This window comes from Hemitrygon akajei, chromosome 22 (assembly GCF_048418815.1).
Source record: "Hemitrygon akajei chromosome 22, sHemAka1.3, whole genome shotgun sequence".
In the NCBI taxonomy this organism is placed as follows: Eukaryota; Metazoa; Chordata; class Chondrichthyes; order Myliobatiformes; family Dasyatidae; genus Hemitrygon; species Hemitrygon akajei.
Window position 1 is genome coordinate 37,566,009 of NC_133145.1, and position 16,023 is coordinate 37,582,031.

At 41.2% G+C, this 16,023-nt stretch overlaps 1 protein-coding gene across 3 annotated transcripts in view; it reads left to right on the forward strand.

Moving 5' to 3' along the window:
• LOC140714637 (alpha-1,6-mannosylglycoprotein 6-beta-N-acetylglucosaminyltransferase B) overlaps positions 1 to 16,023 on the forward strand; it is an 888,843-nt gene that overhangs the window by 495,372 nt on the left and 377,448 nt on the right. For all 3 annotated transcript variants that reach the window (XM_073026014.1, XM_073026016.1, XM_073026015.1), the window contains exon 6: positions 4,078 to 4,242. In XM_073026014.1, the coding sequence (XP_072882115.1) occupies positions 4,078 to 4,242 (165 nt within the window). The remainder of the gene's footprint in view (positions 1 to 4,077; positions 4,243 to 16,023) is intronic.

Below are 16,023 nucleotides of genomic sequence, written 5' to 3' on the forward strand. Positions count from 1 at the left end.
CTGATGATTGAATTAATAATTGTTAAAGAATTGCCAAAGTAGAGTGGCAGACCGTGTTTCTATATCCAACTAAAATCTGTGCTGGGAATGTCTCTTTAAGTACGACAATGGCAGACTGCAGTGTTTTCAACGATGATGTTTTCAAGGTGCTACTTACATATTCACTTTTTGCAGTTACTTTCCTGTTTATTTTAGATTATACTTAGCTTATGATGAGTCCACACAGATGCCTCAAAGTATGACTGCCAAATTAATCATAAATTGCTGAAGTGGTTAGTTTCTAGTTAAAATAAGTAATGGTTTCCAGTGAATTAGTGAAACCTTGATGACTGTGATTTGGATTATTGGACAGATTGTGCCCTGAAGTTGAAGTTTCACTTCTGATTTATTAACTTTATCTTCTGCCTCACATTGATCCAGGTCTTCATTTTAACACATAAAGGAATGTACCAAAATATGTGTCTTCTTAGCCAGGTAGCAGATGCAAAGACAGTTCTGCAGGCAAATCTCTAACTGATGCCTGTTAAGTGTGACAGGAGGCACATTTGGTTCTCAATGAACAAGAGATTCTAAAACTTAATATGCCATTAGTCCATTTATAATGAGTATCAAAGTTAAAGCTCCATTTGCAAGGAGTAATTTTTCAGTTTTCTTGTGAATAGAAATCAAATATAGAAGTTCATAGGCACAACTTTAAAAATGATTCATATACTTAACTATGATTTTGCAGTACGATGAAATATATTGGAGCACTACTATTAATTAAGTACTTCAGTGAAAAATGATTTGAGTAAATGAGTGAAGATATCTTATTCTGGGCCCTAGAATAACTGCACTTAGAATGTTTTGTGCCAGCCTGGTCTCCTCATTTTAAGAAGAATATGTCTGTGATAAAGGGAGTATATCAAGGGTTCACTGGTTGATTCCTAGAATGGGAAATTGAGGAGAGATTTAGCATGCAAGACTTATACTCTCTTAGGCTCCAAAGAATGAGAGGCTATCTCATATAAAATGTTACAGAACATGGCATGGTCTTTTGAGTTATCGAGCCATTGAGTAATACAGCCCAGAAACTGGCCCTTCTATCCCTACTGCTTCATGATGACCACAACATCCTCCCTGCTAGTTGTAGTTGCCCACATGTGGCCCCTAATGTTCCAAGCTATTCCCCGCATGCACCTATCCAAATGCCTCTTAAATGTTGCAGTTTTACTTGCTTTACCCACTTCTTCTGGCAGCTCATTCCAGGTATTTGCTTCCTTCTGTATAAACAAGTTACTTCTCAGGCTTCTTTTAAATCTCTCCCCTCTTATCTTGTATCAGTGCCCTGTAGTTTTGGACTCCCCCAACCCTGGAGGAAAGGCTGTGACTGTCCACCTTATCCATACCCCTCATGAATTTATAAATCTCTCTGAGGTCACCACTCATTCTCCTGCTCTCCTGGGAATAAAGATCCAGTGTGGCTAACCTCTCCCTATAACTCAGCTCCTCTAGTCGAAGCAACATCCTCATAAATCTCTTCTGTACCTCTTCTAGTTTGACAATGTTGACCAAAGTTGTACACTGAACTCCAAATGTGGCTTCACGAATGACTTACATAACTGAAACATTATGTTCCTCCTCCTAAACTCGATGCCCTGATTGATGAAAGCCAGCATGCTAAGCACCCTCTTTATCACTCTATCTGTTTACATGGCTGCTTTCAGCAAACAGTGCACTTTCTGTTCTTTCTGTGCCAGACCATACATTAGAGACCTGCATTCATTGTATAAGTCCTACCCTGGTTTGCCTGTCCGAAATGCTTATCTAAATTAAAATCCATCTGCCATTCCTCTGCCTATTTACCAAAATGATCCAGATTTCTTTGCATTTCATTGTAGCCTGTTTTACTATCAACCAGGCTTGCTGTTAGTATCATCAGCAAATTTGCTAATTGTGGCATGTACATTCATATCTAAATTATTTCTATAAGTAGTCAATAGCAGAGGTCCCAACACTGATCCCTGGTGCACCCCATTGGCACAGGACTCCAGTCAGAGAATTGATCTTCAACAACCACCCTCTGTTACTGGGTGATATTGAAGGGATAAAAACGAAATCCAAACTGAATAAATATCAGAAAGAATTCATAAAAATTGCATTGGCAGTAGCCAAAAAGGCTATTGCAGTTACTTGGAAATCAGATTCATACTTAAGTATAGATCGTTGGAAGAATGAAATTTTTAGCTGCATTCCACTTGAAAAAATTACTTATAATTTAAGAGATAAATATGAAATATTTCTGAAAATTTGGTGCCCTTATTTACAAAAGATAGGATTAAATATATAGGTGCTCTGAAGATAAAATTATTGGTTATCTGGGGAAATAAATAAATATATATACTAAAGCTATTATGAACTCCATGGAGCATGTGGGGATCTTCCAATATCAAGGCATTCTTTCTTTCTTTCTTTCTTTCTTTCTTTCTTTCTTTCTTTCTTTCTTTCTTTCTTTCTTCTTCTTTCTTTTTTTTCCTCTTTTTATAGGGATATGTTAGGGCGGAGGTGTTAAGGGGAGGGGGGAAGGGTTGATAATTTTTTTTTCCTTCTGTAACCTATTTGAAAATTTGATTTAAAAAAATTTTTGAAAAAAACAACCACCCTCTGCTTCCCATCATCAAGCCAATTCTGAGTCAAATTTATGAGCTCCCCTTCAATCCCATGTTAATCCCTAACCTTCCAGATCACCCTGCAATGTGGGATCTTGTTAAATACTTTACTAAAGTCCAAACAGACATCTTCCACTGCCCTGCCTTCATATGTCCTCTTAGATACTTCTTCAAAAAACTTCAAAATATTCAACAGATGTGACCTAGCACAAACAAAACCATGCTGTCTATTGCTAATCAGGTCCACAGCATCCAAGTGATGGTAGATCCTGTCCTTCTGAATGCCCCCCTGTAGCTTCTCGACAACTGGAGTCTGTATCAGCAGTGTGTAGTTTGCTGTCCTGTTCTTGGACCCTTCTTCAACAATGGAACATTACCCACCTTCCAGACTTTTGGAACTCTGTCAGTGGCTAATGATGAAGTAAATATCTCTACAAGGACTTCTGCAGTTTATTCTCTGGCCTTCCACAAGCAATAGGATGCACCTTGTCAAGCCATGGGGATTTTCCTCCCTGAAGGCAATTCTGGAGTGCAGGTACCTCCATCCTTGTAATATGCATATGATTCAAGACTTCACTGCTACTGTGAGCAGTTTTGGGCTTTATTTGAGCTATTCTAATAAAGGATGTGCTGGCATGGGAGAGGGTCCAGAAGAGGTAAACGAGAATGATCCCGGGAATGAAAGGGTTAATGTATAAGGAGTATTTCAAAGGTTCAAAGGTCCAATTTAATGTCAGAGAAATGTATGCAATATACATCCTGAAATGATTTTTGATGGCTCTGGGCTTGGACTCGCTGGAATTTAGAAGAATGATAGGGGATCTCATAGAAACCTATTAAATATTGAAAGGACTGGATAGAGTGGATGTGGACAGAATGTTTTCTATCATGGGGGAGTCTAGGACCAGAGGGTATAGCCGGAGAATACAAGCACATTCCTTTAGCACATAGAAGAGGAGGAATATCTTTAGCCAGAGAGTCATGGTCTCAAAATTACCACCCAAGACTGGGGTGGGAAGAAATTTCTTCACCCAGAGCATGGTGACTCTGAGGTAATCTCTGCCCAAGAAAGCTGTGGAGGCTCAGTCATTGGGTCTATTCAAAATAAGAGAATAATTGAGTTTTTGGATATTTGTGAAATCAATAGATACAGGTTTAATGCTGGCATGTTGCAATGAAATTAAAGAACAATATTGATGCCATTGAATTGTGATACAAGCATGAAGAATGGAAAGGCCCCTTGCTGCTTTGTTTTTGGGTGTTATGTTGTGCACAATCCATGAGATTCATGGTTGAAAGACTGTTAAAAATTGTGCTTTGAAATGTGTACAATTCTATAAAAATATGCAAGAATGTCAGAAGATTACAATTGAGAATAATGGATCTTTTTTTCAATCTCTGCTTTCTTTCATTGTGTGGATTAATAAAGTGGATGAGAGCCAGGTGGACCTCGGACCCTTGCTATGCGTATTATGGTGTAGATGGCACAGACTGCTCTTTCCTTGAATACCTCAGCGAAAGAGAGTGGTTCTGTCCTCCTTTACCATGGAAGAATCGAACAGCTGTCCCTACCAGAACAGAAACAAAAGTCCAGGTATGCTGATGCTTTAATATTAAAGAATAATCAGTATATTAAGAACAAAAGGAGCATTCAAAGATCATTGAAATATCAGAGCCGTTTAACTCTTTTATGTTTTTTTTATATCTGCATTGTCTAAACAAACAGTTTATTGTAAATGTTTCCTATTAATTGTTAATGATTTTATTCTAACAGAACCTGGTTAACTTGATTTTTCTTATTCAAACATACACTCAGTGGCCATTTTATTAGCTGCCTCTTCTACCTAGTGAAGTTCTCATCGTGAATATATTCATGGTCTTCTGATTCTGTAGCCCGTTCACTTCAGGGTTCAATGTTTTGTGTGTTCAGAGATGCTCTTCACACACCACTGTTATAACACGTGGTTATTAGAGTTATTGTTGCTTCCTGTCTGCTTGAACCAGTCTGGCCATTCTCCTCTGACATCTCTCATTTACAGGGCGTTTTTGCCCACAGAACTAAAGATCATTGGATTTCTTTCTGATTTCCACACCATTCTCTGTAAACTCTAGAGACTGTTGTGTGTGAAAATCCCAGGAGATCAACAGTTTTTAAGATACTCAAACCACCCCGTCTGGCACCTACAATCATTCCACTGTCCAAGTCTCATGATCATATTCTTTCCCATTCAGATGTTTGTTCTGAACAACAACTGAACCTCTTGACTATACCTCCATGCTTTTATGCATTGATTTTCTGCTACATAATTGGCTGATTAGATATTTGCATTAATGAGCAGGTGTCATGCGGACCAAATAAAATGGCCACTGAGTGTAGCTGAGCTCAATATTCAGAACCTAGGCATCTGAAAAACATATATGTTTGATCCCATTCCACTTTGAAGCTGTTACAAATTAAAGTTTCAATATTTCTAAATTAAGGTCTCTACCTGCTGCATTGCATCTGCAGAGGTGACTTTGAGTTAGCAGATGATGAATCCAATGTTGGTGATATTGTCATTGACGTGACTGAGTCAGCCTTCCAGGCTTATTGTTAGGAGATAATAATCACACATTATATGCTTCTGATAGTGAAGCTATCTGCATATGTACTGTATAACTGAAACCATGAAATACTGCCAGTCAAATCACTTTCCATATCATGAGGTTAATAATACCCTTTGTCCTGAACCACAATGAAATAACACAAAGATAATCAGTAATAAGAAATATACTTAATCAAAATTCACTGCTACGCATTGCAAATAAGCACATGAAACTATGTGAAAACTTTGGGTAACAATCTATTCTCTGGGGTCAGAAGCTCAATATAAATACTGAAGAATTTGCTGTTGTGTGCTATCATCTGAATCTCCAAATTAGATTTCTGCTTTGTAATTTACTTGCTATTATGCTCCCGATTTTGACAGCCTATTTGCAATACAATGCTCCAAATACTACTGATGGAATGGCTAGATAATAATACATGTTGTGATAGCTTTTCTAATGCCACTGATTTATGTATTTCAATGCCCTGTGGTGTGCCGGTTTGCTGGAAAATCTTCAGATCTTTTTTAACACAGGGAAGACATCCATCTATACAATCCTCCTGCCAGTGAAACTGAAGGTGCTTGCATACTGCATGGAAGTATTGGCACCTTTGGTGCAACCTGATTTGCTTCCTGACCCTCTACTAGGTTGTCTCCTTTTGCATTGTTACGTACCCCGTAACTGGGTCACTTACCAGCAAAGATAGAGAGGTCCGTTGAAGTCTGATGGTACTATTTTTAAAAGTCTTTATTTATAAAGGGGGCACAAAAATAAGGTTAATACAAACATTCAGATAATATACGTCGTCAATACTCAATCTAAAGCGCGGATATAGTAATAATCATCAATAAGAAATGGCTCTATCGTTTGTCTAGGGTATAATATATTGTCCGATGGAAATATAAAAGTCTCTCAGTTCATGCAGGCTTTAGCCTTTTGGGGACCGCTGGGTTTTCACTTGTTGGAGAGAGAGATTTGTGAGAAAAGAAACTTGCCCGGGTCTTTTGATGAGGCCGATCCGATGTGTCGGGGGAGTTGGTTCCCCGTTGTTAGTTCAAGAAAATCGTTTCTGTGATACCCGCCACCGGCTCCCAGGCAAGGGAACCGAACGCACGTGGCTTCCTTCAAATGGTTGCCCGCTATTATGGGATCGCTAGCGTGTCTTCTGGTGCGTCTGAGGAGGCTGTTCCTCCAGCCCCTCTTTTATCCTGACTTGCAGGGTTGAAGATGTCAATCAGGTTGAGATGATGCAATCTCTCCCCGTCACCCAGCCCACGTTGCCCTGAGGGCTTGCACGTAGCCCAGTCCCCAATCCACAAAGGTGTCTCCAAGAGACAATGGTCGTTATCCATGGCTTTGTCTTGCTGAGGGGCCAGGACACATTCCAAAACCTTGAGGATTCTCTCTCATTTCCTGGGTCCAAGACCCGAATTAATAGCAATCTTGCGATTCTCAAGAAGGAGGGGGCTGCGGTCATAACAGCATCCAGAAAGATGAGAAAAGTTAGACTCCCCTTGGAAAATCCACTGCTGGCAGGAACAGGAAACACTTCCTCAACAGAGCCATTATCAGAAAGACACAGTTAGATTTGTAGGATGCTTTCGATTTTTTTGGAGCAGCAAATGGAATCTTCTGCCAAGGAACCAAATGGAATACTGCCAGATTAGGATTTACAATTCTACAATATAGCCACTATTTTAAAGCATCAACTAAACTCAATGCAAGTAATCAAACTTTGTATGAGGACTTTGCATTTAGACAGTCAGCTGGCAGCTTCATCTGTAGAGATCAGATGGCTTTGTTCTGTGTGGAGTCAAGTCAAGTCAAGTTAAGTCAATTCACTTTTATTGTCATTTTGACCATAACTGCTGGTACAGTACATAGTAAAAATGAGACAATATTTTTCAGGACCATGGTGTTACATGACACAGTACAACAACTAGACTGAACTACGTAAAAAAAAACAACACAGAGAAAGCTACACTAGACTACAGACCTGCACAGGACTGCATAAAGTGCACAAAAACAGTGCAGGCTTTACAATAAATAATAAACAGGACAATAGGGCAAGGTGTCAGTCCAGGCTTCAGGTATTGAGGAGTCTGATAGCTTCGGGGAATAAACTATTACATAGTCTGGCCGTGAGAGCCTGAATGCTTCGGAGCCTTTTCCCAGACAGCAGGAGGGAGAAGAGATTGTATGAGGGGTGCATGGAGAGTTCATAATCCAGGAGATGATGTGTTACCTTTTATATCGATGGCCTTTATTTGTGTATCCATATTAGCAGAGCTCAGCAGTTAGGTTTCAATGAGGTAACCAGTCATTCTTCTGAATTCTAGAGAATACTGGCCCAGAGCCACCATACGCTCTTCATATGACAAGCCGTTCAAACATGGAATACTTTCCGTGAACCTCTTTTGAACCCTCTCCAGATTCAGCACATCCTTTCTAAAATAATGGCTCAAAATTGCTCACAGTCCCCCAAGTGAGGTATCACCAATGGTCTATTAAGTCTCAGTATTACATCCTTGCTTTTTTATTCTAGTCCTCTTGAAATGAATGCTCACATTATATTTGCCTTCAGAACTACAGGCTCAACCTGCAAATTAACCTTTAGCGAATCCTTCACAAGGACTCCCAAGTCCCATTGTGCCTCAGCTTTTGTATTTTCTCTTATACTATACTGCTAGTTTCTTCCACAGTGAAGACTGATGCAAAATACTTATTCAGCTTAGCTGCTATTTCATTGCCTTCCCCATGACTACTTCTCCAGCATCGTTTTCCAGCAGTCCAATATCCATTCTCGCCTCTCTTTTACTCTTTATGTATCTAAAGAATTAAATTGAACTGAAGATGAGAAGAAGCATAGCTGGAATGGATAACCAGAAACCTTTTTCCAGGACACAAATGGCTAATATGAGGAGGCATACTTTAAGGTGATTTGAAGTAAGTATAGAGGGGATGTCAGAGGTAAGTTTTTTGCTCAGAGCATGGTGAGTGTGTGGAACACGCCACCCAGAGTCATAGTAGAAGCAGATACATAAGGGACTTTAAGAGAATCTTAAATAGGCACATGGATGAAACAAAAACAAAGGGCTAAGTGGGAGGGAAGGGTTAGATTGATCTTAGTGTGAGTTAAAGGATCGGCACAACATAATGGACCAAAGGACCTGTCCTGTGCTATGACACTTCCGCCTGCTCTTATCCATATATGCCTGTTCCAATCCATATTCACGTTCCTTATTACTGTTACGTTCCCCATAACCGGGTGACTTACCAGCAAAGATAGAGAGGTCCGCTGAAGTCTGATGGTACTATTTTCAAAAGTTTTTTATTTATAAAGGGGCACAAACGTATGGTTAATACAAAACATTCAGATCATATACGTCGTCAATACTCAATCTAAAGCACAGGTATAGTAATAATCAATCAGAAATAAGCTCTATCGTTGTCTAGGGGATAATACTGAGTCCAATGGAATATACAAGTCACTCAGAAATCTGCAGGGCTTTTCCATTTGGGAACCGCTGGCATTTCACGTGTTGGAGAGAGAGGATTTGTGAGAGAAAGGAACACTTGCCCGTTGTCTTTGCGAAGCAAATCCCTGTTGTTAGTTAAAAATGGTTTTTCCTTTGGTTTCAGCCACAGACTCCCGATCCGGAATCTAACGCACGTGGCTTCCTTCAAAATGGCTTCCCGCTCCAACGGGAAATGCTATCGTATCTTCTTAGTATGTCTCCTTGGTGCATCTGAGGGGCCGCCTTGGCAGCCCACCTTTATATCAGGACTCGCAGGGTTATAGCTGTCAATCAGGGTGGGGTGTGGCAATCTTTCCCCATCACCCAGCCCACGTTGCCCTGAGGGTTTGCACGTAGTCCAGTCCCCATTTCACAAAGGTGTCTCCAAGAGACAATGGCTATGTCCATGGCTTTTGTCTGGCTGAGAGGCCAGACCACATTCCAAACCTTAAGGCTTCTCTCTCTCTCTTGCAATTCTCACAAAGGAGGGGGCTGGGGTCATAACACCTCCCCTCTTAAAAGTTTTTTACCAGCGGTTAAAAACAAGTTGGTACAGAGTCGTACAGGATTTTTGGAATCTAACACACTACACAAGCTTTCCTTTTCACAGAGTACGACCGTTATACATTCAAGTCAGTATCTAAACAGGTAACAATTACAGTGTCCCTTTCTTTAATATCTTAACATCACGTACCGTACTAAAGTCTTGTAGCATCAAACTTCAGCTCAATAACCACCTATTTATTTATTTTCTTCAGCAACAAAACTAAGGAGGTGTGATCTTAGCTTAGGTGCATCTACAAAAGTTTATACAAATACTAATCGTTTCGGTCGTTTTACTTCACCGGCAGGTCTCCAAAGGGGTTGTCTTTATTATTCACAGGCTTTGGCGCAAACCCGTACAACCGGCGTTGCTGTTTAAAAATGGCAGTTCTATTAACCATCACCTCTTTTCCAGTGAGTCCCCCCGTGGGGAACTTGAGTAATTTGGCGAGGTACTCTCCCGCCTTTCCTTTCCACAAGGGTTATTCTCTTAACTCTGCGTCCCCAACCTAGTCCATCATGGGAATTTCCACCCAATTCTTTAATGCTACACAGGTAGTTAACCCTTTTGTCAAGACTATGCAGGCTGATGTGTTTCAGTTCGAACCTTTTTCTCCGGCCGCATTTAAATTTCGGCTTCCTCACAGCGCTTTCTTGAATAACAATAGCGTGTGGGGCACCTTTACAGTCCAAATCAACCTGTAATCGATGCGCAGGCATCAATCTAGACTTTAATTTTTTTTCATTCGATTTGGGAACTACAGATTTACCGTTCTCCTCCACAACAACAGTTATTTACCCATTCGTAAACTCCACATTAATTCTGAACACCCCCTTCAGCACAACCATCTGGGAACTCACACTTCCCAAGGTTAACCCTTTCTTCCCCGAACCAAGTCTATCTGATCCAAAAGGACGGCCGTCTCGTCCAGCTGAATCAAATACCTCAGACTTTTTCTGAGCTCCGTGACTAGGTTCAGGACCACATGCATCCCCATCTTGGACACACTCAAACGGGGCATTGGCCTCTTCCAGGCTTTCAATACCCGTACCCTTTTCAAATTCTAAATTCCCCTGATCCTCCCAGTTACTCTCTGGGCAACTCACTTCCGGAGTAAACTCAACCCCGCGGGCTGAAACAACCTCATCTGCCAACCCAGCAGACTTCTTCAAGGTAATGGCATCCTTTTCATCTAGGACTGCCCTCATTTCATTATCGGGAACCCCTTTAGAATTTTCAGCTTCTTCAAACAGTTCTGCCAAAACAGACAGATCATCCATGTCCAACCCTGGACCTTTTAACAGCTTTATCTGTTTCTCATCTTTATTTCCTACCTCTAGGACCTTTTTCTTCGCTAAGGGAAGATCTACCTTCTCTCCCTTACCCCTTTTTACATTACTATTCCTCGTTCTACCGCCCTTGAAACCCTCGTGGCACAGGGTCGGTAAAGACGTCTGGGCCAAATCAAAACGAGCCAATTTTAAACTGCTCTCGTTCTCAGCTGCCGCTCTCGACAGGCTGTGAGTGACTGCGCATGCGGGATAGATTTTTGGATCTGAGGGAGGGTCCTCAACTCTCACGGGCTGGGTTGTCAGCTTCACGGCTGCACCCATCTTCCCACCCGCTAGGTCGTTACCCAGAAGGACGTCCACGCCTTCCCCCGGCAACTCCGGCAGGACCCCCAGTTCCACTGGTCCCGACACCAACTCACAATCTAGAAGGACCCTATGCAAAGGCACTACCTCGGTCCAGTTTCCTATGCCTCTCAGGGCTACCTCTCCCGTCTGAGGTCCGAATTCTAATACGTTACGGCTAATTAATGATAGCTCCGCCCCCATGTCTCTCCAAATCCGTACGGGAATTGGCGGGTCCCCCTTCCTCACAGACACGGTTCTGTGTGACAGATAAATCTCTGACCCCTCGCGCTCTCTGCTTACCTGGGACCCTCTTGCCGATTTTCTGATTACCACGGCACACCCGATAGGGACCGCTGCCTTCCCTCTCTCTGGCTCCTTTCTCAGAGCAAAGCACTTAGATGCAATATGACCCACCTTTCCACAATTAAAACAGGTCAAGCCAGGACCTCTCCTGCCGTCTTGCCTCTCCTCCTCAATTTTACCACCAGCTCCCAACGGGATCTCCGCCTCAGCCGGCGGGCTTTCTCTACCGTTCCCACGGTCTCTCTGGTAACTTTTTGGCGAGGAAAACTTTGTCTTGTGTGTTAGGGCATATTCATCTGCGAACCTAGCAATTTCTGAGATGGACTGATTCGTCCTCTCATTCAAATACATCCGGATCTCTTCCGGAACACAACCTTTAAATTCCTCAATCAAAAATAACTCCCTGAGACGCCCATAATTCTCGGCCACCTTTTCCGCGGTGCACCAATGGTCCAAGAGCACACCCTTCTCATGGGCTAGCTCGGTATACGTTTGATTCCACCCTTTCCTTAAATTTCTGAACCTTTGTCTATACACTTCAGGTACTAACTCGTAACCCCAGAGAATGGCCTCCTTTACTTGGTCATAATTCCCTTCCCCTTCCGGGGGCAACGCTGCATATACCCGCTGTGCTTTCCCTTGTAACACACTTTGTAACAACACCACCCACTGCTCTCTGGGCCACTTCTGATTCACTGCCACCTTTTCAAAAAGCAAGAAATAACTATCAACATCCGTCTCCTCGAACGGGGGGACCAACCTCAACACCCGACTAACATCAAACCCCTCCTCTCTCTCTACCCCTTGAGCTCTTCGCTCTTGCCTTCGCCTGTCCAGCTCCAACTCATGGCTCCTTTGTTTCTCTTTCTCCTCATACTCTCTTTGCTTTTCCTTCTCTTTCTCAGCCCGTTCCTTTTCCTTCTCTTTCTCAGCTGCTTCCAGCTGCTTTAGCTGGAGCTCATGAGCCCGTATCACCTCTAATTCCTTTAGTTTGAATGCCTGCTCCCTTTCCTTTTCCTTTTCTTTCTCAGCTGCTTCTAGCTGCTTTACTTTAAATTCATGTTCCAACCTTACTTTCTCCAACTCTAACTGATCTGTCCCACCCGCTAATCTCTTTTCGGGGATATTTTCCAAATCCTCAGCTGCAAACACCTTCTTCCCAATGTAATACTGAGTTATGACCCTTCGCACTTCCTGCTTTTTCATTGATGACCTCACCTCTGTGAGGTCTAACCCCTTTGCCAGATTTACCAAGTCTAATTTGGTAGCCGCCCCTAGTGCCCCCAGAGTCGGGTTTCTCATAAATTCCTCCACGTCCATCTTTGCTGGTTTTCTGTCTGGCTACCTGCGTACCCAGATTCAAGTTTGGACTTACAGCCCAATTCACTGACCCTCCCCTTTGGTTTCAAATCCCAAGACGAGTACCCCACTTGTTACGTTCCCCGTAACTGGGTGACTTACCAGCAAAGATAGAGAGGTCCGCTGAAGTCTGATGGTACTATTTTCAAACGTTTTTTATTTATAAAGGGGCACAAACGTATGGTTAATACAAAACATTCAGATCATATACGTCGTCAATACTCAATCTAAAGCACAGGTATAGTAATAATCAATCAGAAATAAGCTCTATCGTTGTCTAGGGGATAATACTGAATCCAATGGAATATACAAGTCACTCAGAAATCTGCAGGGCTTTTCCATTTGGGAACCGCTGGCATTTCACGTGTTGGAGAGAGAGGATTTGTGAGAGAAAGGAACACTTGCCCGTTGTCTTTGCGAAGCAAATCCCTGTTGTTAGTTAAAAATGGTTTTTCCTTTGGTTTCAGCCACAGACTCCCGATCCGGAATCTAACGCACGTGGCTTCCTTCAAAATGGCTTCCCGCTCCGACGGGAAACGCTATCGTATCTTCTTAGTATGTCTCCTTGGTGCATCTGAGGGGCCGCCTCGGCAGCCCACCTTTATATCAGGACTCGCAGGGTTATAGCTGTCAATCAGGGTGGGGTGTGGCAATCTTTCCTCATCACCCAGCCCACGTTGCCCTGAGGGTTTGCACGTAGTCCAGTCCCCATTTCACAAAGGTGTCTCCAAGAGACAATGGCTATGTCCATGGCTTTTGTCTGGCTGAGAGGCCAGACCACATTCCAAACCTTAAGGCTTCTCTCTCTCTCTTGCAATTCTCACAAAGGAGGGGGCTGGGGTCATAACATTACAAAAAATTGAGAGAAATCACAGTATGAAGGAGCCTGCATGTGCAAAGATTGTATTCCTACTGAAACTTCACAGGGAACAGCAGTGACAGTAAGGATTATTAAAAAGGGATGACGTGCCTTGGAAATCAGCAAGAATCTCAAGCAAAATGTACAAAGACTTATAATTCTGAGGCAATTAGATCAAATGACAGCTTCTAAGAATCTATTAACACCTTTGGAAAGATGTGGCAGTGTGTCAAAAAAGAAAATCAAAATCCAGTCTGAACCCAGTACCAGTAATCCCATAATTATTTGCATTTGGAAGCATGAAGGATGCAGCTTTGGCTTTAAAGATTTGGCAAGGTGTCTTGAGGGGGGGCTAAGAAGTAGTACTTTGTCATCCTGCCCAAACATTGCAGCATTTGCTGTCACAATTATGCCTGAGACAGATAAGTTATAAAGGAAAATTCTCATTTGTCTCTTTCCAAGGAGGAATGAAAAAAGGTTACCAATTTTATTTGATTTTTTTCATTGTGTGTTGAATTTCCTCAGAGAATCGACTCTTGGCATCTCTGGAACATTGGTTTCACCGATTATTTTTATGTGGTTCTGCAGCACTCCAAATCACTATCATTATACACTTCAAAAACCATAATACATTTCATTTGCCCGGAGAATGCACCATAAAAATTTTTAAAAATCATAATTTGTTTTTCTCTTAGGTTAAATAATATTGAGCCATTAAATCTAATCTTTTAAACCCAGAAAAAAATGTATTTTTCAACTCCACCATTGTTTAAAATATAATCATTGGATTCAGCAATTGTTGACCTCCCTGATTTCTTTTTATAAGTTGGCGGTGAGCTGGTTTTTTGATCTGATGCAGTCTATGTGACAAAGGCACCTTCCACATCTATAAGGAGAGGTCTAGAACTTTAACTTGGTGACATATACTAAGTGGCCACTTTATTAAGCCCACCTGTACTTCGGCTCATTAATGAAAATAAATAATCAGCCAGCATGTGGCAGCAACTTGATGTATAAAAGCATGCAAGCATGGTCAAGAGGTTCAGTTGTTCTTGTATCATACAGATGTACCGTGAAGAGCATTCTGACAGGCTGCATCACTGTCCCCTCTGTCATACAATCCCTAAATGCCCATTGAACCCATGAACACTAACTCACTTCTATTATTTCTGTTTCTGCATTATTTTAACTATATATATAGATACTGTAATTGATTTACTTACAGTATTTTTTCTGTAATATCATGTATTACATTGCCTGCTGCCACTAAGTTAACAAATTTCATGATGTATGCCAGTAATATTAAACCTGATTCTGATTCTTCAGACCAAACAATGAAACGGGGAAGAGATATGATGTAAGTGACTTTAACCGTGGGATAATTGTTAGAGCCAGACAGGGTGGTTTGAGTATCTCAGAAACTGATGATCTCTTAGGATTTTCATGCACAATAGTCTCCAGAGTTTACAGATAATGGTGCAAAGAACAACAAAAAAGAAATTCAATGTGCAGCAGTTCTGTGGGCAGAAACATTTTGTTAGTGAGAGAGGTCAGAGGAGATTAGCCAGACTGGGTCAAGCTGACAGGAAGGCAGCAGTAACTCAAATATGCGCACCTTACCACGATATTGTGCAGAAGAGCATCTCCAAACACACAACACATCAAATGTTGAAGTGTATGGGGTACAGCAGCAGAAGATCATGAACATACACTCAGTGGCCACTTAATTAGGGACAGGAGCTACTTCAGAATGGTATATGATTTGCAAGAGAACATATGATAAAGTTATATCAAGTTCAAATTCCAGTTCAATCAAATACGAACTACATATTTTCATAGTTCATTCATAAATCATTGGTTTTCATAGGACAGCAGACTAAAATTGGAAGTGACTCCCCCAAGAAAATATAATAAACCCTAAAATCCAATATAATATACAAAGATTTAGCTCATTCATTTGCCCCAAAGCAGTGACCTTTGTTAGAGGCTTTTGTTCTTTTTCTTTGGTTATGCAGTCAGTTATCAGCTTTCTGTGTGTTAGATTTTTTTCAAAGCTGATCATCAGTTTTCTTCACACAAAAAAAAACAAATGGAATCTGAATAAATTCAGAAAATCCATTGTGAATAAAGGTGAAATTATTCATTTAATCTTTTATGTATTAAATGAAATTTCAACTGCATTTGATGCCTTTGCAATCCTATGCACATATTAAAATAGTCACGTGCTGTAGTAGTTTGCAACAATATAGGAAGTAGGGCAGTACAACTCCCATTATTTTAATGAAGTCCTTAACCATTTCTATATGAAACTGCAAGGACCTGTAGTCTCTAAAATGGAACATAAAAATTGCCTGTCTTCAACTGTTTTATTATAATGTCTCTGTTTCTACTTCTAAGTAGAAAAGCTTAAAACACTAGAAATACTGAACAGGTCAGATAGCATCTGCAGAAGAGAAACTGCTTTAAAACCATTTTTTTTCTCTTCAGCCAAAGATGTTGGATGAACTCAATGGGTTAGGCAGCACATATGCAAAGAATGGACAGTCCATGTGTTAGGTTAAAAGAC